Source organism: Clupea harengus, chromosome 4, assembly GCF_900700415.2.
Source record: "Clupea harengus chromosome 4, Ch_v2.0.2, whole genome shotgun sequence".
NCBI lineage: Eukaryota > Metazoa > Chordata > Actinopteri > Clupeiformes > Clupeidae > Clupea > Clupea harengus.
The window spans coordinates 2,377,190-2,405,016 of NC_045155.1; the positions used below are offsets into that span (position 1 = coordinate 2,377,190).

General features: G+C 42.1%; 1 protein-coding gene across 2 annotated transcripts; it reads right to left on the reverse strand.

Annotated features, from left to right (window-relative positions):
- Positions 1–4,892: 4,892 nt before the first annotated feature.
- b4galnt1a (beta-1,4-N-acetyl-galactosaminyl transferase 1a) lies at positions 4,893–27,021 on the reverse strand. Of its 2 annotated transcripts, none has more exons than XM_042707578.1 (12): positions 26,848–27,021; positions 25,854–25,980; positions 24,987–25,302; positions 22,666–22,842; positions 20,740–20,846; positions 18,255–18,292; positions 17,976–18,156; positions 7,677–7,769; positions 7,373–7,560; positions 7,122–7,262; positions 5,714–5,951; positions 4,893–5,196 (listed from the first exon to the last, which is right to left on the reverse strand). In XM_042707578.1, the coding sequence occupies exons 3-12, from the start codon at positions 25,196–25,198 to the stop codon at positions 4,982–4,984; spliced, it is 1,590 nt and encodes a 529-aa protein (XP_042563512.1). In that variant the 5' UTR covers positions 25,199–25,302; positions 25,854–25,980; positions 26,848–27,021; the 3' UTR covers positions 4,893–4,981. The 2 variants fall into 2 exon arrangements, with proteins under 2 accessions (XP_042563512.1, XP_031421622.1); XM_031565762.2 differs by having other exon boundaries at positions 26,843–27,021.
- Between the last annotated feature and the right edge of the window lie 806 nt (positions 27,022–27,827).

Here is a 27,827-nt window from a genome sequence, read left to right on the forward strand (position 1 = left end):
CTTTTCTTCTGTTACAAGATGACGCACCTTCATAACATGTGAGGGGGGGCCTTAAAGGCAGGAGCTGTAACGAAGCGTTTCAGACTGAGGGTGAATAGAGATGTTCGGTATGAGAAAAGTAATGTGTTTTGGATCACTGAGGCGTGAGCATGAGGGAGGGAAGAAAAGGAAAAAAAGGAGATCTGGGCGCTTATTTTTAGGAGGGGTTAGCGTTTCCCGTCGTCTAAGGTTATGTACATCGTCAAATACGGAGCAAATACATAAATAAAAGCGTTTCAGACAGAGGGTGAATAGAGCTGTTCAGTATGAGAAAAGTAATGTGTTTTGGATGACTGAGGCGTGTAAATCAAGTCTACGAGAGGAGCCCCCCCCAAAATAAATTACTTACATCGAACATGAGCGTAAGAGGTCCTCTTTAAAATATCGTTGATAAATAATAAATGAAATAAATAATAAATGAAAAATATTGGCTCATTGGCTTTGCATATTAATTAACTGCACCGTTAGATATCGAATAGGTCACATAAGACATAATTGTTCTGCTCAGTTATTGTAAATGAGGATGTCTTTCCAATAATCATGTAATTAGAAGCATTCTTGTTCCTAGAAGCATTGCAAAAAAATGACTCAAAGAACTGAATTCATTTCATTTAGGCTTGATTTCATTTATTTTTTTCAATTTTTAATCAGACATAGATGGGTACATGTGAATCAATATTAGTTTTTCTCCAGTAACCGGCATCTGAATTTGATTATGACAAAGCCTGCAAAACGAATGGAATGCACACCAGAAAGGTTTCAGGTCAAGGTTAAAGGTTCTGCCACAGTCTCTCTCTCACAGCCATCACCCACTCCCACAGCAGTCAGGCCCATCAATCACAACACTTAAAGGTTCACTTTTCACTCTTCAGCAGGCTGAGACAGTGACTGGGGAAATGAAATTAAAAACACTTCCGTTAAAATTGCCAAGGTTTTATCGTTTTTTTTTGTTTCTTTTTCTTTTTTTTAACATGAGGACAAAGACAATGCAGCATTTCTTAAAAAAAAAGATTTGGCATCGCTAACTAAAAATAAGCTTCCAGAGCACAGTGCATATGGCTCAAGGTCATCCTAAAAATTCAGTGCAAGTTATACATGCGGCTGTACCCTCAAACCCCATATCCCATATCCCATATCCCACTATAACACCCATCCACACACACAGTTTGGAAAAGAAAACACACATTTTACATTGCTCTGGTCAGACGTATAAAGACAGTGAGTGTACATACGAGTGAGTGATAATATAGTGTTGTATCCCTGCAAAAGACATCCACATCAGATCAAACTTAAGATACACCTTGATGAAAAGGAGGTTGTTATCATCATTAATAATACGTTCATTTTGGCATTGTGGATACATGACTATGAACTACAATACTGAAATCTCTTCTCAGTTCTCAGCAGCACTTTGATTGGCGAATGGAAACCTCCCAAAATGATTCAAGCTCATGGAGAACCAGGTGAAGAGAAGTACCGATGTAAACACTGACGAATAAAAGCACATGCCGAAAAAAATCCCACAGAGATCGGCTGTTTTATGGGTGAGAGTGACGGCAAACAGCTCAAGGTGACCGTTGCGTTGGTCCGGCATCGCGATGATGGCGAGACATGGCGTCGCGCTGACACACACACACACACACTGCCCTCTGCTGTTTCTCTGTCTGACTTCTTTCTTCACACCCAGCGCTGTTACCTTGACCTGATAAAAAATGAACGCCGAGTTCAAAAGCAGGCCATCAAACAAGCACCCAAATTAATTATTTTTCCTGCTTGATGTTGGATACCCATACTTTCTCTCCTTATCATCCGGTGTGTTTTTCTAGAGAAACCCTCCAGACACTGTGTCCTCTGGGCATTCGCTTTTAAAGCTCAAGGAGTGCTTTACTAATTGGCATGGTTGAAAGTAGCCCATACCAATTACGGAGTGGGTACACAAGACTGGCCAAACACTTCAGTCTACAGATATCCTTCCCCAAACCTCCCTCTCGCCCCAGAACACAAGACTGGCCAAACACTTCAGTCTACAGATATCCTTCCCCAAACCTCCCTCTCGCCCCAGAACACAAGACTGGCCAAACACTTCAGTCTACAGATATCCTTCCCCAAACCTCCCTCTCGCCCCAGAACGCAAGACTGGCCAAACACTTCAGTCTACACATATCCTTCCCCAAACCTCCCTCTCGCCCCAGAACGCAAGCAGCCAACACCTTCCTAATCCTTATTAGAACCGTCGGAGTCAAGCCATGCCAACATTCGCCTCTTTTAAGGGGAATATAAGGCAGGACCTATTATTGGACAAAACAAACACTGAGTAATGTGTGACAGAGCCGCCAAAAAGAGGGACTCAAAGGCAGCCGTTAAACAGTACAGAGCATGTGCAAGAGAAAATGCTTTCCTTCAAGAGGTGAACCATGCAAAAAGCCTCAGAAGCACACACATAGCTAAAAACGATACAAGGGAGTGTTTGACACAGAGGGCATACTGGTACATTTGCGCGTGATATGTACATCATCATCATCATCAACAACAACAACAACAACAACAACAACAGTTAAAACAAACAAAAAATAAAAAACATTTAAATAAGTAATAATAGATAAAATAATCCACTATTTCAAAAAGGAGTTCTCTCTATGCAGACTATGAATTCCACACAAGCCAAAGTAAAAGTAGTTGCACTTTCCTGCATAGGCACTTGGTAAATTCCAAATATAAATTTAGTTTACCAGTTTAAATATATATTAGTTTAAAAAAATCACCACGGTTTTCCCAATTGCGTTGATCCATAATGTAACACTGATGATAACAGAACATCGTACTCATTTGAAAACAACAATACTGCTTGCAGTAATGTCAAAGACCTTGTCCTTTATATACAGTTCTGGAGTGCAGATCAACGCAAAGACAAGGTACAAAGATTTCCACATCTCTCTAGAAAGGTCTTTGTCAAAATGACTGACATTAAAACTAGGAGTAAGACAAAAACAGGTACAGAAGGTCTCTTTTCGTCAGGACGGATGCAGCCTTGAAGAAAGGCAACCATTATTGCCCACTGAGCTCATATCTATCCCATCAGGCACCTGGCCTGAGATTTCTGCATCTTTTCACAAGTCCCATCTCTACGAGTCTATGATGCATATTCAACAACCTTTTCTTTGAGGATGACCACCATTTCCAAATTCACATCCTCCTAACAAAAGGGCTTTGTTAACACCATCCTAATTCAGTCCTACTGAATCAGGGGAGACACAGTGGGAAGCTGTGAAATGGGATGTGGCCATTTGTCCTGATGCGTGACTGCCATCTAGTGGAGAAGATGTTAAAAGCAAGTGTAATGTACTGTGAAAGTTACTGTGAAAGTTAATGAGAAAGTTAAGGCGGCTATCAGGATATGGAGATGTGTGACGTTATGACAGAGCTCATCTGCAACAAGTAAATACTGAACATTATTTCCTCTAATGGATAGTGGCTTGTGTAATGATACCGAAGCACTAAAAACATGCCTCACGCCCCCTCTGAGATGGGCGAAACAAGACTGGAAGCACTAGCTCAAGGGTCAGAGTCGGGGACAGAAATGAACTGTTTAATTCTCCGCATTGTATTACCGTCAAAAACAAAAGTGTAGTTTGACCTACATAGGAACTCAAGTCATGCCTGCGTGTGCACAATTTCTTCTCATTTGCAAGTCAAATTCCACAGATGTCTGCTTGTAAAATCAATTTCACACCACATAGTCTGACAATTTGGTCACATCTGAGCCAAGATTATTCTGTCACACAAGACAACTATTACCTCAAAGTTAAAACACGTTCATGACGAAACGGAAATAAACAACTAAGTACTCCGTATTATGCCCCAGTAAAGGTGGCCCTAGCGCTAAAAAAGAACCCATAATTGGTAAGACTGGAAAGTGCTTTGATGCTACCATCATTCTCCATCATTTCCAATATAGACGAGTAGTAGTAGACGAACCCGAAGATTTTTTTTCTCTCCAGGCGCTCACACTTTGGTCACTGGAATCATGGTTGGAGGCAGTGCAGCAGTATCAGTCGGACGGACACCAGGGGTCAGGGGTCAGGGGTCAGGGGGTAGGCTCTCAAACACATTCACAGGCAGGTCATGCAACATCAATCAGTCCTTCAATCAGTCAACCAACCAATGAGTCAATCAATCAGGATCACTACAAGCAATACATTAGGGTGGGGCGGGGAGGGGGGGCATGAGGGAGGGAAGAAGAGGAAAAAAGGAGATCAGGGCGCTTATTTTTAGGAGGGGTTAGCGTTTCCCGTCGTCTAAGGTTATGTACATCGTCAAATACGGAGCAAATACATAAATACAGTGACTGAAGCTTCGGTGGCCAGGCCACTGCCACTGGCTGCTGGACACACAGGTGTGATGGCGTGAACGGGAGTGTGATGTGAGCGGTTCTCTCCAGGTAACGGGGGCCGGATGGGAATGGTGTCTCCCTGGACTGCCCAGCTGTCCAAGGACGCACCACGGAAAAAAAGCTGTAATCCCTTTAAAGAGAGCGGTCGTGTTATGCCCAGGGACATAGGCATGTCAAATGTCAAATGTCAAATGTCAAATGTCAAATGTCAAATGTCTCCTCTAATCGCTCCACTGTCTCTCAAGTTAGTGAGACCTTGACCTTGACCACTAAGGTCAAGACGCGGGCCTTCAATGACTAATACAACATGGCTGCAGATTGTCAGTAGACTCCTAGAACACCAGAGTGGTATTTTTTTCCCTTTTGAAATTCCCCATTGCCTAGTCACCAATCCCCCCCCCCCCCCCCCCCCAATCCCATCCCATCCCACCCCCCAGGACATACTGTGATGGACGTCTTTGGCAACTCAGGCACAGGGTGGGTGTGGGCGGGCTCACGGCAGAGAGGGGGTGGGGGCGGGGCAACAGAACACGGGGGCAGGGGGAGTTGAGGTCAGTTGTGGGTGAGACACTGGAACCGGTTCTTGAAATAGAACAGGCTGCTCCTGGTCTGGGCAGTGTCCGAAGAGGACGGCGGGTAGCGGAACTTGTAGTATGCCCTGTCGCTCTCGGACTGCCCCCACGGGAGTTTGATCTTCGAGGCGTGGTTGACGACGACGTCATCGCAAGAGGCCACGTGGAGAACCCCAAGGCCATCGATGAAAAATTCTGAAGGAGACAGGAGCCGTGAAGGCATTTAAAAAAAATATTACAAATAGAACCACATGTTGTTTCATAACTAACAAACTATCAGTACTTTAACTACTGAACCACCCACACTGATAATGTTACTGTACATATAACCAAATGTACACATGCTGTTCATACCATACATGCAATCTTATATTTGCACTCCACAACTCTGTCCACATCTCTTCTGTATATGAATTTACCATATTATATATATATATAATGTAATATTTGTATATTGTCACTCTCCACTATCCATTACTGTGCATGTTGTAATATACAGCATCATCTGTGCTGTACTTACTTATACCTGCACCTATTTCTAAATAATATTATAGTTACTATACTATATTGTATAGTATACTATATTATATTATACTATACTATAGTTTTGCACTTCTAGTTAGATGTATAGGTGTCCGAGCAACAGAGACCCAATAAACAGCTACAGCCACAGGCAGATTTCGGAGTTACAGAAGGACATCCGCCGACTCACCCAAATGAGCCACCCGAGCCAGCCGAGGGTCGAAGCCCACTTGCTGGACCTTGTCGGTGCGCGCCAGGAAGAAGTTGACCACCCCGTCTGCCACCACGCAGTTGGGAAAACCCTTGATGGCGTGGTGGAAGCCCCGGCGTATGTGCAGACAGTCCCCCTCCTCTCCGCCTTGCTCCAGGGAGAAGGTCTGCCGGTAGGAGGCCGTGTAGCCCGTCACTTCCCTCACTGCACCGCCGACCTAAGAGAGGGGGGGGGGTGGGGTGGGGGAGAGAGGGACCATGGGTAATGAGTGCTCTACATCTGTACTTGTGTTTGTGTGCAGAGGGGAATTCCCACTGGAGGCCACTGCATCAGATCTCTGGTCCCTCTAATTACATACAGATGGACATTCATAAACAGACTTTCACTGGTGAAAAATAGGCTACACACTGGAGTTGGAGTTACTTCTTTCCAGGCCCCGATAATGATAACACATTGCTCAATTTAACAGATAACATATCAATTATTTATAAATCTATTTCGGAGTAGTAGCCTATTGTGGAACGTGTTTTAGCCAGTCTGCAGTGACTTTCGGTGCTAATTTCCTTCCTACAGGCGTCCCACTGTTTTCACTCAGGGACCCTTAATTAGATGTCCTTTCACACAAAATTGTGCACACCATGCCATTGGTTGGGCCAGAGTCTGTTCAGGAACCGCGGCGACGTCCTGTGTCTATTCACCCCAATGGGAGAAGTGAATGTGCGCACAGATTATTACAGATTCTTTTCAACCCATAGTCACAGAAGCAAACATGTAAACAGCAGTGGCTGAACTTGAAGCAAGGGTGAAAGGGGTGATGGGGGGTGTAGGCTATCTCAGTCGATGAATCACAATCCTATTTGACAACATCCAAACTGCCATAGTAGTGTAGGCTACAATAGCAACTTCACAACAGGATCGCACTTCAAAACAAACAAACAAAAAGTATTATAATTTCATGCAATCAAAACTGTCAAACTGGTGTGCTTAGCAATAGTAGCTGACGTAGCTGATTTTGATCGATATCACAAGCTGCCAACCGTGAATAGCCAACAGTGAAGGACCGTTGGTTGAGTCCGGGAGAGTAGGGATGAAAGTGACACGGGCAGGCACCATTGGCATATTGGTGAGATCAGTAGTTTAAGATAGTTGTGATGCTGTAAACTTGTTAATGAGACTTTGGTACAGATGCTTCTTTACTCTGTCCAAACATGTGCAAATGTTGGATAACATACTTGATTTGGACAAGAAGAAGATTCTGTCTCACCTGTGCTATTTAGGGGGAAATATTCACAAAACCCTTCCCTATAGACATACTCCAATTAAAGTGAGTATCCAAAAACTTCAACGTCAATACAGCAAAGAACGTAAGAAGTGCAGAAACCCATACCAGGTCCACGGTGGTGCTCTCTAGAACATCCACCAGCTTCTCAAGCTTGGTGTTGGCAGTGAAGATGAAGTCATCGTCCACCCACAGCACATACTTGGTGGTGACCTGGGACACTGCCAAGTTACGCCCTGCAAACCACCCCTGCAAATGAAGAAAAGAACAGAAGATTAGAACAGTGCATTGGTCAGTGGAACATTGGGAAACATCTTTGTGTTCTAGATCGCTAACTTAAATGTGTGAACATTACTGACCTTTCCAAATGGCATGGTGTAATGCTCAATGTAGGGACCGATCACTGGCTTAGGATGCTCATTGTCATCGGCAATTACAATGGTGATAGTCGGGTAGAACTGGCGTATGCTGTCAATCAAATCCTGGAGTTTGTCATAACGCAAAAACGTCTTTGTCGCTATGGTGACAAGGGCACTCACGTTGTATTCTGAAAAATGGAGGAGATTAAATGGATTCAATTCATGTGAGCAGGTGCTTGCCATGGGAACGCATTCAGAATATGACTGTCTGTAATGACAGGACTCCCAAGACATGTTCTCTCACCTTCTTTGGGTCCTGGGTTATAGAGCTTAGGGGTGACGCCGTGACGGACTTTAACAGTGAAGAAAGATTGGTGTCCGTCAGTCACAAACTGCACTGGGATACAAAAAAGGAAAAAAAAAAAAAGAGTGTAAGATTTGAGTTGACTGAGTTTCCGTTAGTTTGAGGCCTGTGATTCACCTTATTCAACCACAGATAGAGCACATTCCTGATATACTGTAGATTTCTCAACAGACCCACAAAACACAATGAATGAAAATATTTCAAGCTTTTCATTTTAAGTCCTCAGACTCTATTAGGTCACATTTTGTCCTCAACCACAACAAGTTACATTGTACCTGAATACACAGATACTTCGGGGGTAAAAAAAAAAGGTACACACTACTTCAAGGGTTATAGGGAGCATAGACCGACAGACCCAAACAGGTCCAGTTGGTCATGAGCGCTCAACAAATGCAGTCTTTGTCTTCAAAATCGTTTTGGGAAGAGAGCACAGAGTTTTGGTCATGTGCTCTGATGGAAAAGTTTCCGTTTTTTAAATTATTATCTTGCAGCTCAACACACCATGACAATATTTCCTCCAAATAAGGTTAAATTCGCAGAAACGCAACAGGATCAAATTAGAAAGACGTCTGCCTTCTTTCACTGACCAACCTCCACTCAGGGATTTATGTGACAAATACTTGTCGTTGAACAATGTTTTGAAAAGAGAAAAGCACACATTTAGGCTTACGGATGCTAAGCTTGTAAAATAGTGTTACTAATATCATCAAGAAGAGTTCACCGCTGATATTTTAAAATGGCTTATGAAGCACTAAGACAGATGTACATACATTACTATTTAGATTATGCTAAGTAGGCTTTGGATGTAACGAAAGGAACTATTGCCTCCTTTCATGCAAATTTAATGCAGCATGCTGGGTTCCTTTAAGTGGAGGGCACTTTGGGACACATCCTGCTTCCTCTTATCATCTCAATCTGTTTGACCTTCTCAAAGAGACAAAAGACTCTTCTAGAACTGGGTTCTGGGAACTGATATTCTGTGACTGTTTTTCCTATTTGTGGGGTTCCCCAGAGCTTTGTGTACATTATATAGCCCAAACCTGAATGCTCTGCTATACCAAACTGAGAAAACGGAAAATCCAGAAAAAGTATTTCCTATATTTTAAATACAAAATACATGTATTATATTTTGTTACATTTTCTGGCACCAGTATTTTGTATTTTATTTTGATACATTTATTTGAGGGGTATTTTGTATTTTGTATCAAAATACATTTTGATGTATTTTTGCCCATCTCTGCATACGGACCCGTACCAACTTGCACTTGCCACTTTAATTTAATTTATATCTTCTTCATCCTGTCATTCTTACTTTCTTTCTAGCCTTTAAATTCTAGTACTTAATTTATTATTTTAAGTTGAGCAGACACTTGAGCACATGGAATTGCATTACTGAAAAATGCCCTTTTTATGAGCACATGATAATAATAATAAACTTGAAACTTATAGATACATTTCAAACTGTGCATGGTCTCTAACCAAGAGATATGGCCTTTACTCAAGTCCTGTACATATTACACTTGGTAAGTTAATCATTCACGGTGTTACTCAACATAATTGTCAGGTCACTTAAATACTACTGACACAAATGATGTATTGTATATGTACTTTACAACAACCAGTAGAAGTGCCAACCACCCATTCCCAGGGACAGCTGAAGGTACTTCATCTCTAGTTCCCCTCAATCTCTTCATCTCTAGTTCCCCTCTTTCTCTCAATCTCTCCATCTCTAGTTCCCCTCTTTCTCTCAATCTCTCCATCTCTAGTTCCCCTCTTTCTCTCATTCTCTCCATTTCTAGTTCCTCTCTTTCTCTCAATCTCTCCATCTCTAGTTCCCCTCTTTCTCTCATTCTCTCCATTTCTAGTTCCCCTCTTTCTCTCCATCTCTAGTTCCCCTCTTTCTCTCAATCTCTCCATCTCTAGTTCCCCTCTTTCTCTCCATCTCTAGTTCCCCTCTTTCTCTCAATCTCTCCATCTCTAGTTCCTCTCTTTCTCTGTATATGTACTTTACAACAACCAGTAGAACTGCCAACCACCCATTCCCAGTGACAGTTGAAGTTACTTCCTCTGTGAAATTATGGTTACAACATTGTGCAGGTGTCTGAATTTTCTGACGGGCTTTGTGACTTCTTCTTGTACAGAACCAGTTGTAACCAGTTCTCTTGATTTGAGGTTATCTGAGCTTGTTTGAAGTTGAAAGTTCAGCAACAACCGAATATAGTCACTGACATCCCAATTGTTTTAACACAATGACTGCCATCCTTGAGCATTTCCATCAGCTGTGTTATGCGCATTAAAAATGGACATTTTCCTAATCAAGTTAGGAACTGTGAACGGCTGTGGGATCAAAACGTACTGTTGTCAGGGCAACTTTAATGGGAAACACCTAATACAATTGCAACATATGCAAATATATGCCAATAAACCCGTTTCCATCAATCTTAGTCGCGTTATATGCTATGCGAATAGTGCGTTAATCCACCCAATTCTAGTGAATCTTACTTTTATTCAAATTAGAAGATTTCAAGCGTTTCCAGTCAGGATTTCTCAATCAAATTGTCAAAATGCGCATAAAAGTTGGATGGAAACCCAGCTACTGTGAATAAAACACGTAAGACCCTGAACACCCACTCTGTACTGTAGTCCTGCCATGGACTGATAGTCTGCTTTAACTCAAAGAGCACTGCCCACCTTTTTTCCTGCATCTAGCAGACTCCAAGAACCCCCCTCTCCATGAAAGTGATTTGATATGTTACCAAATCATATCAGATCATCCCTGCAATGGGGTGAAATGGGACTGTTCCCTGTTCATGTGGAGGCATGGGCTGGTGACACGGGCAGTAAGCAAACTCCTATACAGCACGACAGGACCTGCTGAAGGACTCCTGATAAACCAATAGTGTAAATAACCCTATACAGCACGACAGGACCTGCTGAAGGACTCCTGATAAACCAATAGTGTAAATAACCCTATACAGCACGACAGGACCTGCTGAAGGACTCCTGATAAACCAATAGTGTAAATAACCCTATACAGCACGACAGGACCTCCTGAAGGACTCATGATAAACCAATAGTGTAAATAACTGAAGACACTAACACACTCATATTCAATAGTGTAAATAACTGAAGACACTAATAGTGTAAATAACTGAAGACACTAACACACTCGTATTTGAGCTGTTCTGACATTGCCATGACTACGGAATGCCCAGGAGAGGGAGAGAGAGAAGAGGGAGAGAGAGAGAGAGAGAGAGAGAGAGAGAGAAGAGGGAGGGAGAGAGGAGGGAGAGAGAGAGAGAGAGAGAGAGAAGAGAGAGAGAGAGAGAGAGAGAGAGAGGGAGGGAGAGAGAGAGAGAAGAGGGAGGGAGAGAGAAGAGGGAGGGAGAGAGAAGAGGGAGAGAGAGAGAAAGAGAGAGAGAGAAGAGGGAGAGAGAGAGAGAGAGAGAAGAGGGAGAGAGGGAGGGAGAGGGAGAGAGAGAAGAGAGAGAGAGAGGGAGAGAGAGAAGAGGGAGGGAGAGAGAAGAGGGAGAGAGAGAGAGAGAGAGAGAATAGCGGAGCAGAGGAATACAACTTAAAACCTTAAGATCACCCCAAGACGCAATGATAAGTCTCAAAGTAAGAGCTGTTATCCAGATGTCAACAGTACAGATATGAACAGAGCAGCCAAAAACATTCTCTACAGACTTGTACAGTTTAATCGTGTATTGCATATTTCCCAAAAAACAACAGACTGCTGGTTAAACTTCCACTGAACCGTCATTCAAGTCCATGAACCCCACCGTGGTTATAGAGTCGTGCACACATCTGTATCCGATATGCTGTGATCACTGCACAATCACAATAGACATGGTCCTTTGTCACACTATGGTTATGCTGGCTTTGAAAAAGTCTTCACAAAACTGCTTGCAGTTTGACTGGATTTGAAACTGAATAAGGCAAGTTTTGACCATTCAAATAGGGAATCCTGACAAAAAAAATGCTTTAAATGTGCATTCAATCTTAGGCCTTGTCCAGACTGTCAGCCCAAATCCAGTTTACGGCATATCCAGACTGGCTGATTGATTTTTGAAAGTCTGCTCCTACATCGTTACCACAGCAACCCATGCAGATAGGTTGGTGATGTCGGACACAAATCCGATCTGACCACTTGCAAATAACAGTGCGGACAGTCGCCTTAAAATATCTGATTTGAGAAACAAAGTCTTCAGTCTGAACATAGCTTAGGTGAAATATGAAATTAATTCGCTACAGGCGAGTTAGCTGAGGCATCAAATCACATCGGCTGAGATTTTATTATGTGTTTCGTGTAAAAGTTGTTAAAATGGACATGGTCACAGACTTGCATTTCTTTAAGCCAAATATTCCTGACTGCTCTTAAAATATGTGATGGAGTTGGATGGAAACCCAGCTACTGACATCCTAAAGCAAAATGCTACAGAACATGGTGTTTTGTAAAGGCGATTTGTTTAGAAAACTGCAGACCCACAGAGTAGTAAGAGGGCGATGGGATTGTGTGTACTGTAGTTTGTAAAGGAGCAAAGAAAATGGAGTTGTGCGTTTCCTCAACGTCTCTCAAATAATACAAACTGAAAAGAGGGCTGGAGACGTTGCATAACTCTGCTCCTCAAGTAGTAGTTGGAGCTGGACAATATGCTGGTAAACTGGAATGCTGAAACGCTGTGAAGAAAAATTGCAGAAAAACTCCCACGTTTGGGACGTACTGCACATGAAATATCCCTGAGTTCAACTGTCCTGAACCGCCATCCTGTCCTAACCTTTTTGGTCAGCATTTCAAAATGCTGCTACGCTACATTATGATTCCGCATTCAGAGAACAGACCTTACTCCGCTCTTATTCTCAGGAGGCAGGAAGTAAGAGCACTGAACAGCCTGGCTGTACTGTACTCGCTGGAACCTGAGAAACTGCTCCTTCAAAACCGTTTCTACTCTGAAAAATATTGCCTGTTCCAAAAAAAACTATGCTGTGAAAATGTGTTAGAGGAAACCAAAAGTATGGCATCAACCAGGAGAGGAGGGGGTCATTATCCCTTCTTTCATCCAAACATCCAACCGAGTCATTAGACGCAATGCCAATGGGAATCAATTAAACAACTCAAACTGCATGTTTCACAACCAAAGCCCTGTCTGCACATGAGAGAGCCCATTTCTTTGTAGGGTGGGACAACACATGGTAACATTTCAGAGAGGAATTCCTGGGGGGGGGGGGGACATCGCCCTCTCTCTCTATGCTGTCTTCGTACTGGGTTTGCAACCTTGCAGGACTAGACAGCTAGCAAACACTTAACATGACTTGGCTGCTAAATACAGAATTCTCTTATAACATTTACAAACAGAAATTCTCTAAACGGCATTAAATGTACCAACACAAAATATCTACTCACAGACAAGTAATGTTAACCAAAGTTAACACGGTCAGCGTGGGTTTTGCTCGAACTTTGCTGGAGCAACTTTCAACATGAAACCTAATTTCACCGGTGCAGAGGTGGAGGTACTGTTGCAAAATGAAGATGTGTCCATTCTATTCCACCATGGCTATATCAACGCGTTTAAGTTTAGTGCTTATTTATTTATTCAATGCCATTTGCAGTGTTCGTGTAAAGTACTTTTATTTTTGTTAGGACATCACGATGCCTCGTAGAATCATGACTATAAATGTGAAATGTAATTGTTTATGATACATATATTCTCGTATTTATTATTAGTATAATTATTTAAATCCGAGGATGTGTGTAGAGTGACTGGGGAGAGAGGAGGAAAAAGAGGAGTGTGTGTGTGTGTGTGTGTGTGTGTGCTTTGTCCATAATCAGCACACCGGTTAAGCTACTAGCAAATGATTGTTAACAAGCTCAAGCTCAAGCTTGTTGAACAAGTGGTGTGATAAATGACTTACTGGCTTTTACTTGTAGAGGTTTTATTGGTTCGGTTGGTTTCCTCACAATCTGACAATGTACTGGGTTGATTGACTGAAACAGGCCGGTAGCCCCGCCCATCAGTACACTGTCAGTAAGTCATTAAAAAAAAAGCCAGTAAGTAATTTATCACCACTTGTTCAACAAGCACAAAGCTTGTGACATGAAAAGGGACATTTCTCCTGCTTTGTCCAAAAGCTCAAACTTGAGCTTGTTAACAATCATTCGCTAGTAGCTTAACCGGCGTGCTGATTATGGACAAGGCACACACACACACACACACTCCTCTTTTTCCTGCTCTCTCCCCAGTCACTGCCGCTATGCTACACAATATGAACCAAAACCGTGAACCAAACCACTTTGAGGAATAGGGGGATCATGATTTTTCAACACTTAAAAAAACACATAGTTTTACGTCAAATAATTAGCACCGCTGGTGTTGTCTGGCTTTTATTTAATATTATTATTTTATTCAAAATTATTTATTTGTGTTTACAATGATTGTTGGGGGGGACAACTTTATGGTAGGGGGACACACGTCCCCCCCTGTCCCCCCCCCGGGATCTCACCCTCTATGCCAGGAGGTAAAAATAGGGCTGGCTCCAAGATGGGCTCACCTTTGGTCTTACTTTCACAGGGACATAGCCCAACATGTGTTCGCAGGCCAATCTTATGATTCATGTGAAGAGGAGGAAGGCCATTTTAGACCATTTGATATTTATCCCTGCACTTCTCGCACTCTCCACTTCTTCTTTGCACTACTGTTGTGCAACATTTCACAGCTACTGTATATAGCCATTCCGCCTTGTACATACGTTCTTAAACTCCTTAGTCCATTGCACTGTTGCACTGTTTGTTTGTTTGTTTGTTTGTATTGTATTGTATTGTGTTGTATATTTTGTGTAAGCACACTGAGAGTCACTTTACCAAGTCAAATTCCTTGTTTGTGCAAACTTACTTGGCCAATAAAACCTGATTCTGATTCTGATTCTGATTCTGATTCTGATTTGTCATATGCTGCAGAGCTAGTGTAAAAGCCTCACTTAAAACAATGCTGTGATGCCACAACTGCAACCCCACGATGTCCTCTCTCTCTACTAGAGGGAGAGAGCAGAGCCTGGCCCAGTGTGTGAAAGATCTATTGCTGTAACCAGCAGAGGTTCTGGCATCAGTCAAAAATGCAGTCATGAGAGGGGAAGATCCCACCCCATCTCACACTTGGCTGGAGATTCATTTCTCCTCATGAGGTTGAGAGGGAGCACACGGCACAACCGACAGCACAGCACATAATAGGGAACATCTGAGTGCCCTTCTCACTACAGTACATAACAGTAGGACTGCACGATTATGGCAAAAATCATAATGACAATATTTAACACGCTTCCTCATTCAGTGTTTCCCCTAGGATTTTTTACCAGCTGTGGTGTGGTTGTGGTTTTACTTTATTATTAGCAGTATTATCATCAATGCATATTATGTTAATATATAATAATAATAATAATAATAATATATTAACCAATATTTTGTCTCCTTTACTTTTACAATTTACAATTACTAGAAAAAGGAATTGCTGACCGTTGAGTAACTTTGCTAGCCAGCTGTTTACATTGTGGGTAGTTACTATCGGTAGACGATTGGTGGAAGGGTAGACGATCAGTATACCCGGAAGTAATTCTAAGTAATGATTGGTTAAGACCAGTCACCTGACCGGAACAGAGAAACGATCCGTATTCACGGAAGTAGTATTAATGAATGATTGGCTAATACCAGGACCTTTAGTTGTGTCCAGACATTTAATGTTGTGTCACGTTTAATGCTGCTGTTCAACATTAATAGTAATCGATCCACACTCGTGGTGGAGCAATGCCGGTGTGTGTAATCGCTAGCGGGAAAGGACGTAAAGGACTGATATTACATGTCACAAACACACATACACGCACAAACTCACTTCCAGGTATTGTTAGAGTTAAATGACTCTGTCGTGTTGTTTTGGAGAGGAACCACCATACGAAGCAATTTGTTGTAACAAGGTTGAGTTTTACTGGTAGATACTGACACAATACAACTCGCCCAACAGACAATCAAGTACAGTCAAGCAAGCCGGAGAATGCATTCTGATCTGATACAGAGGATGCTCAAACTTTTAAGGCCTAATTCTGTGATGTCACTCTGGCCCCCTGCGCCGCCCATCTAACGATCTTAAGATTGTGAAATACTGTCTCGTCCATTCTGCACATAGTTATAACACATGATTCTTGTGGTATTCTACTTCTGCTTTTAAACTGCTGACACATGTATGTCTGGAAACGTTCCCTTATTTGTGCCCCAGACTTGACCACTTAAGATTTATCCTTTTGCTGCCCTTTGTCACAGCCCTCTGTCCCAGTTTTAACTTGCACTCTCATCTGGCTTTACATTTTCCACGTGAATTTAACTTGCTGTCTCTGACTGATTTTTTCATTTGATATACTTCATTTGATACATTTGATAATTCAAATGTATCTTACAGTATACTGATCGTCTACCCTTCCACCCATCATTTACCGACAGTTACCTTGACAACGTGCTAACGTTAGATAGTCGGCTCAGATGCCTCGCAAATCACCTCAGACATATTTTTTGGTTGCAATAACAGGGTTTTTACATTGTACAGTGTCTACATCTTGGTACTTTTAAGCAAAAAATCGAAGCAAAAACAAAAAAAGCCAAATAAATTACATTTATGTACAAATACGACCATCTACGGAGTTTGAGTCTCGAGTCTCGCTCTCTTTGGATATTAACATAAATGTGATTTGATTGGCTAGCACCTGCGCTGGAATATTTACATGAACGTAATTTGATTGGCTGGTGCCTGCCTGCACTGCCACTTGAAAAGTTGAACTTTTCTCAACTTTCTACCAAAAGCACCACAAGAAAAGCAACGCAACGGAACCAAAATTTCGTTTCGACAAAGCATGATGTCACCCCATTCAAAGTGAGGGCTTTAAGGGAGCGGGCGGAAGCACACTGCTGTTACAGAGCACAGGGTGCGCTGGATTTATAACAAGACGAAACTAAATTAGAGCATCATTGCGAAACGCAATGCGGCAAAATAACAGTTTTAACACAATTACGTTGTTTTCATAATTGTTGAAAGCCGTAATTGTTATTTAAATTCGATTTATCGCCCAGCCCTGCCTACTGCTTACTGGAGTCTCCTTGTGGAACACCCTACTACACCCCTACATGTAATCAAAAGGGGGCCTCACACCCTCATCATGCGTGAAGGTGAATCTATTCCTGTAGAAGGACGAGCAGCAGTAACAGGAAAGGCAGCTGACATTGGGTGAAGGTATTTGTTTTAAGAGGTACATTCCATACAAACCAACTGGTATAATGAAAGGAAAAACAATCCTCAGCTTCACGGTAACAAATGAACAAATTCCAGATCAGACCAGTCATCTAGCATCTTCTTCGGAGGTGACATTCTGATTTTCTCTGACGCAGCACCCAAAACAAGCTAACACTTAGCGTAGCCCTTAAGGTATGACAGAACACAAGCTTTTGCTGCACTTAGCAAAAACGCAGTTCCAATGCAAACTGCAAATGCACCCTTCGCTATGTGGTTTGCCTGGTAGTTAACTTTGTAACCTATTACAACAAGCATGGTCCAATGGAATGAGGATGCCCATCTTTGCAAATGTTACCCAAAATCAAAGGACAAATCCTATAAGTGGCTTTAAATATGTATAAGCCCATTACCTCATAAGTTCTCATTGGATATTACTGAGTCATTACCATTCCAGAGATTGTTATAACGTTACTACAGTGGTTCTGCCTGCTTCAAAACGAATGTAAGGCCGCAGCAGACTATGATTTATTACATTTCTGCGAATGCTGTGCTTTCCAAGTGTTCTTCACAAATACTCTCAAATGACTCCACACTCAGAGATGACTCGACACTTTCTTTAAAAGGTTTCTTTTAAATGGTTCCTTGATACACAGAACCCATTATTGGCAACCGGATTCTTCACTACCGAAAATGGCTTCAAAGCCATCAGAAGATCGTTGACTAGAAACGTTTAGTGAAGACTGCTTTTCTGTTGTATATTCTGTTGTAGAATCGTATGTCTTTTTCTGTGACTCCAGCATTATCTACAACCGCTGCGATATGACATGCCAACTCTAACCTCACAATTTCATTCAAAGAATGAAAATTCTATCAGAATATGCCGTGATATGCCGTTCAAACAGCTTGTGCACAAGTGTGGTGTTCAGCTATTGAAACATTTCGATAAGGGGGGTGTGCTGGCATCAGTACTCACCTGTGTCGGCGGTGTTCGGGTGGAACAGGGTGTTTGTGTAGGTGACAAACTGCAGCTGCCTGTTCAGGGCTGAGAGGTATCGGCTGGACAAAGCCATCTGCATCTCCCCCTCGCCTTTCATGGTGACATCATCCACAAATGCAGCAATATCAAAAGTGCCCATTGTTGCTGTCAAATTCACCTGCGACAATAAAAGACGTCAACAATTGAAATAATACATGCAGCAAATGTATGTAATGGGGAAGAGTATTACTGGCAGTGGGAAATTGGCAGACTTACTGTGTAGCGTTCTCTGGTCTTCTCTTTAAGGGCCAGTCCTTCAATAAACACAGATTACATGCACACATTATTGAAGTTACATTCCAGACACAGCCAGCCAATCAATATTGAACAATATGTCTTTTTTTGTCTCTGTTGAAAAGAGCAACAGCATGCTACCTTCTAGAAGCGAAAAATGACATTGAAAGCCTTAATTGCACATGGCAAACAATGATGTTTCCCAACACACTCTTTGTATCAATTATGTTCCCACCCACTTTGTAATTCATTGTATCACACAGCGGAGCACGGTTATATAGTGTTTGTCAATATTTTTTTTTCTCTCACAGATTTTTGGTCAATGATATCATATACTATGATACATAGTTTCACCGATCCACATGAAACCATACTGCTGTCGATGCTCTACATTTAGTATTGTTTTCAAACATATTCTTGCTTTCAACTAATGAACATTTCTCAAAACTTTGTAAATAAATGCCAAGTACATTTATACAAAGAAACTAATTTTGTTCTTTATGTATGGGTGTAAATTTCATGAAATGCTCAAATTTAACACAAGAATATACAGACAGGTCCATAAATATTTGGACATTGACACAGTTTTCATCATTTTGGCTCTGTACACCACCACAATGGATTTGAAATGAAACAATGAAACAATCAAGATGTGCTTTAAGTGCAGACTTCCAGCTTTAGTTTGAGGGTATTTACATCCAAATCAGGTGAACGGTGTAGGAATTACAACACATTTAATTTGTGCCCCCCCCCCCCTTTTTAAGGGACCAAAAGTAATTGGACAATTGGCTGCTCAGCTTTTCCATGGCCAGGTGTGTGTTATTCCCTCGTTATTTCATTTACAAGGAGCAGATAAAAGGTCTAGAGTTTATTTCAGGTGTGGTATTTGTGTTTGGAATCTGTTGCTTGTTGCTTCATAACTCTCAATATGAAGTCCAAAGAGCTGTCACTATCAGTGAAGCAAGCCATCAAACCCATTAGAAAGATAGCAAAAACATTAGGTGTGGCCAACAAGATGACTCGGCCATTGCAGAACATTCTACGTCTTTGCCTTAAAAAACTCTTTGGTTGCTTTCGCAGTATGCTTCGGGTCATTGTCCATCTGCACTGTGAAGCGCCGTCCTATGAGTTCTGAAGCATTTGGCTGAATATGAGCAGATAATATTGCCCAAAACACTTCAGAATTCATCCTGCTGCTTTTGTCAGCGGTCACATCATCAATAAATACAAGGGAACCAGTTCCATTGGCAGCCATACATGCCTACGCCATAACACTACCTCCACCATGCTTCACTGATGGGGTGGTATGCTTTGGATCATGAGCAGTTCCTTCCCTTCTCCATACTCTTCTCTTCCCATCATTCTGGTACAAGTTGATCTTTGTCTCATCTGTCCATAGGATGTTGTTCCAGAACTGTACAGGCTCTTTTAGATGTTTTTTTGGCAAACTCTAATCTGGTCTTCCTGTTTTTGAGGCTCACCAATGGTTTGTATTTACTCTGGTGAAGTCTTCTCTAGATTGTTGACTTTGACATAGATACGCCTACCTCCTGGAGAGTGTTTTTGATCTGGCCAACTGTCATCCACCACAATTGTTTTCCGTGGTCTTCTGGGTCTTTTGGTGTTGCTGAGCTCACCAGTGCGTTCTTTCTTTTTAAGAATGTACCAAACAGTTGACTTAGCCACACCTAATGTTTTTGCTATCTCTCTAATGGTTTTTTTTCAGCCTAATGATGGATTGCTTCACTGATAGTGACAGCTCTTTGGACTTCATATTGAGAGTTGACAGCAACAGATTCCAAACACAAATACCACACCTGAAATGCACACACACCTGGCCATGGAAAAGCTGAGCAGCCAATTGTCCAATTACTTGTGGTCCCTTAAAAAGGGGGGGGGGCACAAATAAAATGTGTTGTAATTCCTACACCGTTCACCTGATTTGGATGTAAATACCCTCAAATTAAAGCTGAAAGTCTGCACTTAAAGCACAGAACGTTATTCACAGATGCTGCTTCACACCCTACAGCTGCCATTTCCACTATAACTAGTTTCAAAACCATAGTTCCTTAAATTGTCACTCAGAATAAGACATACAGTACACTTTTGTGTCTATTTTTGCCAGAAACGTTATCATTCAAGATAACACACTTTTCACCGAAAACCTCTCTAACTTTGTGTGGCGGTCTAGTTCAAAAGTGTTTTCAGAAGTACCATTGCTTAAATAAATGACAATATTTGACCTGACTTTAAAAAAACATTTAAACACAAAGCGATGTATGCCTAATTTACTTTAGCCCGCCTGATCTATTCTCCCTCTTCATCGCCTTTCGTCGGCCCCTTGGCTTTCTGCAGTTTTCAGATGGCAAACCTCCATGAAAGTTGGGATGCATGAAAAGCTGTCTCGTCAGACTTACGTCAAAGCAGACGAAATGTTACAATACATTCCTCAGGACTACGCCCTTACCAGGTACCAGGATGGTCTTGAGGGGTCGGACTTCTACACCCTGGGTGGGGTATTGCAGGGGGCTATTAGCTTCAGCAACAATTAGCAGGTCTGCTGAAGTCTGTGACCTACAGCGCATAAAGAAAGAACAAGCATACCATAAAATCTACTATCACTTATGTCTACAACTTTTTTTGCACCTTCTGATGCACTTACAATTATGGCAGGAATCACAAATATTTTCCTGTGAATCCATATGTCGTGTGCTCACAAATCTCACATTGTTGGTGCAACATTTTTCAAAGAAAGTTAATAGGCATCTTGTCTTAATGAATTATATCTTATAAATTGGACAACCAATTTTCAGACATTGCAGATATTCACTGCAGAGGTTTCCCAACTTTGGAAGAATTACATCAAATCTGCACTGCATTTTACCAGAGGAAGTTGTATTATGAGGGGGAATGTGCATCTAGAAATACATAATCCAGGTTAGAAATGTAGTTCACATATGGTATGTGTTGACAGACACAGCTTTTGGCTATGTTTTAAATTCTATAAATTCATAACTGTGTACAGTTCAAAGAAGTTGTAATTGGTGGACAACAAACGGCAATGACCTAGTATACCACACTTTCATTTACAGTAATTTCATGAAACATCATCTACATTTCAACTTAATTTCAATTTCAATTAAAACATATTTTGCTAAACAAAGCCCTAGGGTACATGCTACAGATTGCATGAGATTCAAATCCCTCTCAAGTTTGCATGAGATAACATTCAAATCCCTGCCAAGATTGCATGAGATAATATTCAAAAATGTCCATAACATTGCACAGGAAATCCATAGTGGCCACAGCTGTTGAGGAGTGAATAGCCTCCATTCATAAATCTCTAATCCTTCCCTTGTCATTTCTCAGAGTTGAGAGTTCAGTCTAACTAAACTATTCCCAGAGCACTTTTAAGAGGAAGCTCTTCACGGCCTGGACCCAGATTAGGCTTTCACCAGTGCCTCCTCTGACACAGCGCTCCTATGAAGCCAGCCCAGGGATTCTGTTTCTTTTTGCCACACTAATGACTCTTGGCTGGTTGGTCAGACAGCAGTGAAAAATGAAATATAGCTTGGCTTACGTAGAATGTTGGTTTACAGTTAGTTACAGAATCCTTTACCTGAACATGTCAGTATAAAATATTCAGGAGTTGCATAGGCCTAATGCTCAGCTGTAAGGGCGCTACATGCTATAAGAGGTTTCACTCAGGAAGTGACCACATGAGGAATTAAGGGAACAAAGACTACTTTTATCTCTGACTACTGGAACTGAAAGCTTATGGAAATGTGTCTTCTGTGCAAAAACACAAGTATTCAAAGTGCACAGCATGGTCCTCTAACAAGGCTGAATATGTTCCAGTACAATGTGTGGGACAGATAGCCTGGTATGTCTCCACAGAAGGAAACAGACTTACAACTAACTGATTATGAAGCAAAGTCATATATGGCATCATTTCTGTGACGTCTAGCTGCCCTTGATTTGTATCTGTCTGTTCCTGAAGATTCCCATAATAGTCTCTGAAAGATTACGAGCGTTCCGAAGTCACTGGTGTAGACTGGTATGTGATTCTCTTCTATGACTGAAAGAGGAACATCTACAGTGACGGTCAAAAGTTTGGACACACCTTCTCATTTTTTGAGAAGATTTTTCTTTGATTTTATTATTTTCTACATGGTAGATAAAACTTTTTATCATTCCATATGTGTTCTGTCGTAGTTTAAATGTCTTCAGTATAAATCTACAATGTAGAAAATAATAAAAGTAAAGAAAACACTTAAAGGTGTGTCCAAACTTTTGACTGGTACTGTACAGTGACACAGGTTAAGACAGCCAGTGCAAAAGCTGAGATGGCGCTGAAGGCCCACGTCGAGGTCCGATGCAGGCGTCTACTCACCTCATCTGGAAGCTGTGGTACTCCTGGGCCCGGCGCCTCTTCACCTCCTCCAGCTCCGACACCTTGAAGGCCGTGTGGAGGTTCTGCGCTGACACCCGAGGGAACAGCAGGTGGGCGTAGGGCAGGTTGATGCTCCTCGTCTCCCCCTCACACACGCAGCCATTACGGGCCAGGAGACTGGAAGAGAGAAAAGGACACATGGTTTAGGCCTAACCGTGAAGAGGAGATGAGGGCAATTACACAAATGCAAAGCATTTAAGCCGTGCATTTATGCTATGGATGTATTGTTCACTTACTGTTAGCTATGATTTGTCTATGTTTGAATTATGTTGTGAGGGTCAGGTAAAAAGTTACAGGGGCAAAGTTGTCTGTGCAAGACCAATACAATGCTAGAGGACTTTTGTTCAATACCAATCTATTGATGCAAGAGCCATTTATTGTAGTTGCTCAGACAATTTTTAAACATTTTAGTGCTAAAGACATGATTGTATAGTTTGTCATGTTCTGGTTTTACTCAGATAGAGAGCCCAGCGTGGCTAGATATCCGATTCTCTGTTGCTCCAGGTACCCTGAATAGCAAATCTCATCTCATCTACATCCTGGTAGTCTACCATTTCCCACAGTATTGCTCAATTAACCTATTTTTCTTTTTGAGCTTTGAAAAGGGCCTCTCATTCTCCATACAGGGCCGTTCTTACTGAGAAGAGACTTAAATTAGTGGATACATTCACTTTTTTCCAACTTGAAGTGGAGACGAGCTCAATGTGGAGACAAACGCAGCCCGGTAGCCACCCGCTTCAAGTTCGAAGGGCACAATGTGGGCACACTATATCATGTGGGTATCGAGAAGGTTGAAAAACCTAGACGGACGGTGACCATAGAAGACTGTTATTACAAAGAGAGGCATCCTACAAACATACCTATAACACTCTTATCCCATCCCATTCCTTTGCATTCCACATAGCAATGCCTCCTCAGAGAGGAGTTTCAGTATGGTTAAAAATAATTGTTCCAGAGATTAGAACAAGTTTGAACTTTGTGCTCTCTCTTGTCTTGCAAAAGAAACTATACTAAGCCTCCTTCAAAGTACACCCCATCTAAGAAAACACGTAGGGCGGCCAAGTCAGCCACCCGCATATACAATACTACAAAACAGTAGTTAACTTTTAACTGCTATTCTGTTTAGATCCATATAGGATTTCTATGAGATTGTATAGCTGGCAAAATCTGACGGTAGCCAACTGCTTCAAGTTGGAAGAGCACAATGTGGGCACACTATATCATGTGGGTATCGAGAAGGTTGAAAATCCTAGACGGACGGTAACCATAAAAGACTGTTATTACAAAGAGAGGCATCCTACAAACATACCTATAACACTCTTATCCCATCAGGTGTAAATTAAATAGTCAATTTGTGATATTGTGTATAGGTTGTGTTTTTTTGGATTGTGCTTGTCTACTAGTAAATGAAGGGAGGTCACACCCGCAAGTCATCACAAAGGCCATTTGTTACTACCCACTGAGATTACCTGTCATTTGTTTGAACACCTGAAGAAAGGACGCTGGCCTAAACATTGTGGCCCCTTATTTTGAGGACGATAATGGGCTGTTGGTAAAGGACGAGCATGCGCACTGTTACCCGAGCGATAACGCGAGCGGTAGAGAGTGGGCAGAGCCAGACCCAAGTTAATTACTGAAATGCTTGGTTGAAGCTGACCAATGGCGTTGTCGAAACAATGCCTTTAAACTGAATGCATCAGAGATTATAATGTAAGAAGATTGGCAATATCGCCGTGGGTTCTGGACGGGAATAAACTGTAGTGCTTCTTCTGTTGTATCAAAACGAATACTATTTGTTGAAACATAATTGTGGCTCAGAACTGCCCTACTACATTCCTTTTTAAATGACTGTTGTATTGGTAATCAGGATAGCCTGTGTGAGTTTGATGCCTTGGCAGAGATATTCGTTTGTCGCCGAGTCGAGTTTAGCCAAGCCACCCAGCTGGAATCATCCGTTTCCGCGGGGACTGTGTTCAAAACGTTTGCAGAGCCAATAACGCGCGGGCCCGCTGTTACAAGGCCACTTGATCAATGCCATACAAAGCCACATCCCTGGTAGATAGATACAGAGGTCTGCTGTCTGGCTGGTATGAGAGCTGTTTTGAAGGCTGTGGCGGCGTGCCCTCAACTAAAAAGGTGTGCTCTGTGCAGCAGAGGCCATCCTCACTGGTGCTGCCCTAGGTAACCACGACGACGACTACAAACGGTCCGATACGGTGCTGATGCGGAGGCCCCCAGCAGCAGCATGCCGTCACACTCACCCCAAGACACTCTCCTTGACCCGGTAAGGGATGTCGTCGTATTTGTGCTCCGAGAGGAGCAGTCGGTCCTCCAGCAGCTTTTCCATCTTTGTCTCCTGCTTCGGCCGCACGTCCACTGAGTTGTAGGGCCTAGGGGTCCAGGAGCGGATCAGAGCTGCCGCCAGCCCCAGGGTGACCATGGCCATCAACACCTTCTTCTTCTGGGACCACATGGAGGAGGTGGGGTTTGGGGTGGGGGAGGGTGGGTGGGTGGGGGCAACGAGAGGAGTGGAGAGGAGCTGCGCTAACTCTGTGGACCAGGACCGTGATCGGACACCTAGAAAGGAGAGAAGAGAAACAGCGTGGTTCTTTTCACAGGTGAATTATCTTCAGCATTCCCTGTTGTCTTCTCAACAGCCTAGGGCAGGAGTGTTGGCTATGATTACAGTTTGAAACCCTTCAACTTGAAGTGAGAAGAGTTTGGCCTGGTAGATTCACTAGCAGGTCAATCAGAAAGCTTTGGGGAAAACTCCCAATTTAATTCTTGCAAGCTCAGTTTTTGCCATGAGCTGACCCAGTCACTTCCAATGCTGATTGATGCTTAATGGTGACAGTCCTAACCAAATGAAATCCTAACCGGTATCCTGTTTCTGTCTGGGCAAGACCAGCCTTGTTCTTTGGTGTGTTGGTTTATGCAAGGGAAAGGCCATGACCTATCGTAGTGTACTGTGACCAAAAGGGATAACATTTGTAATCAGGTAACATGAAATGTTATACAGCGATACAACTGTTATGCAGCTCGCTCTCTCACACACATATACACACACACTGTGAAACTGTACTAAACTGAAACTGCACCTAGCAGTATGGGCAAAAGGTCAGACCTACCTCAGGAAGAACTCTCAAGTACACAGATAATCGCACCCCCATTAGAAAAAACGGTCCTTCCGGAATTTCCAAGGCAATGCTCTCCAGAGCATCGGAAACTGCAGGATCTCATTCGCTATCTACGTGTCTGCGTAAGACACAGATGAATATTACGAAAAGCAACAACTTCAACTGAAATCAATCAAGATACAGGGTTCACAAACTCTCGAGCTGGATGCTTCAGCCATAAACTTTCATGTGACTCGACCAGATAAGAGATAAGATTCGAGAAAAGATAAACGAGAAAATATAACCATGACAGGTAAAACCTGTTTAACATGACAGGTAAAACCTCTTGGGTCAACAAAATAGCCCGTGAAAGAAACTTGAGTTAAACAATTCCATAGCAGTGAGTAGGCCTACGTTTAAATGTGGATGACGAACTTATGAAAGTACATTTCGAAGGAACAATTTAAAATAGCTGCCTGACATCTATGGCAGCTTTAGTAACTCTAATATATTAAGACGAATCAGAGATCATTATCTCATTCACGATGAGCTTACAGCCAGTCAGCTGGCCTAAGTAATAACCTATTTTGCAGCATAATCTGCAAGAATTAACCTAATGTTACAAAAAAATAACCTCAAGAGGCTACTTAAAGTCAGGGTAATAGTTAACAGAGCTCTTACCGCGTCAAGTCGCGGAGATGCGTATAATGTGGAAGGCCATATTTGCCAAAGATGAGCTATCATTACTGTGAGGTAATGCCGATAATTACATTTTGAAATATAGTGACCAAAGAACAGGTATCTGACGATGCAAACCCAGTTAGATAAATATTAAAGCATTATTTGCCTTTAGAGGCACTATTTTTATTTCTACACGTATTTTCGTATTGCAGCATAGGATCAGCCAGCCAAACCCAAATTGCACTGAATAAAAGCACCTCGATTGCCTTGCAAAGCCAGCTGTCGCATAATAACACGTCCGATCCATAAGCTAATCTTACCTTACCAGACAGAGCTTTATCATCGTGTCCTTTTTCCTCATCAGTGACAAACATATGGTTGCAAGCAAGGTATAAAAATCCCGTTGCAGGAAATTGGAGAATGACACTGGAAAGAATGCCGCCCTGTCTTGCTCCTCACCACCCCCTCTTTGGATGGAGGAATCAGGCCGTTTTCACACTTAGCCGACGCCCCAAGCGGGCCCATGTGTGAACTGCAGCAAACAGTTTCATTCGTCTCGTCATAAGTCAAGGTGGTAGGCTATCTTTCTTTCAGTAGGCATTAATGTTCTCTCTATTATTTTATGGAATCACACGTTAGTTTCCATGTTTTTATTCCATGTGTACATGCAGCGGTATCGACATTAAACTCAGCAGTTGTCTCTGAGGTCACATATTGAGACGTCACGCTTTTGTCAAGTGCATTTATTCAGCTACAATGTAATATCTGTAGTGCAACAATACGACACACAAGAAAAAAGCACACCATGGGGATATTTATTTGGAGAGGATGCAAATTCGAATCAGGCAGGATTCCTCCAGTGACTGTACTTCCCCCCTCCACCCTGGACCGCCACACACTTTCCTCCAGCCACTGAACATTTGCACTAGACTGTTTTTACAATAGTGTATTCATATTTATATCTATTTATATACATATCTTGTCCATATTCATCGTATTTATATCATATCATGCCTCTTACCTTATTCTGTATATAACTTTAACTACTACCATCACATTACACCTGCACTTTATAGATAGATATCACATCTGCACTAACTACTGCTATTGTTGCTCATGTCCATAGTCTTACCACTGTTATACTGTCAATGCTCCATATATCGTATTTCATAATGTATATCCTTTTTATTTATATATTACCACTATACTGTAGCCTACATATGCACATACTCTGCTTTTTTTGCACTTCCGGTTAGATGGTAAACTGCATTTCGTTCTCAGTAAATTTTAGATAGAAGATGTAAA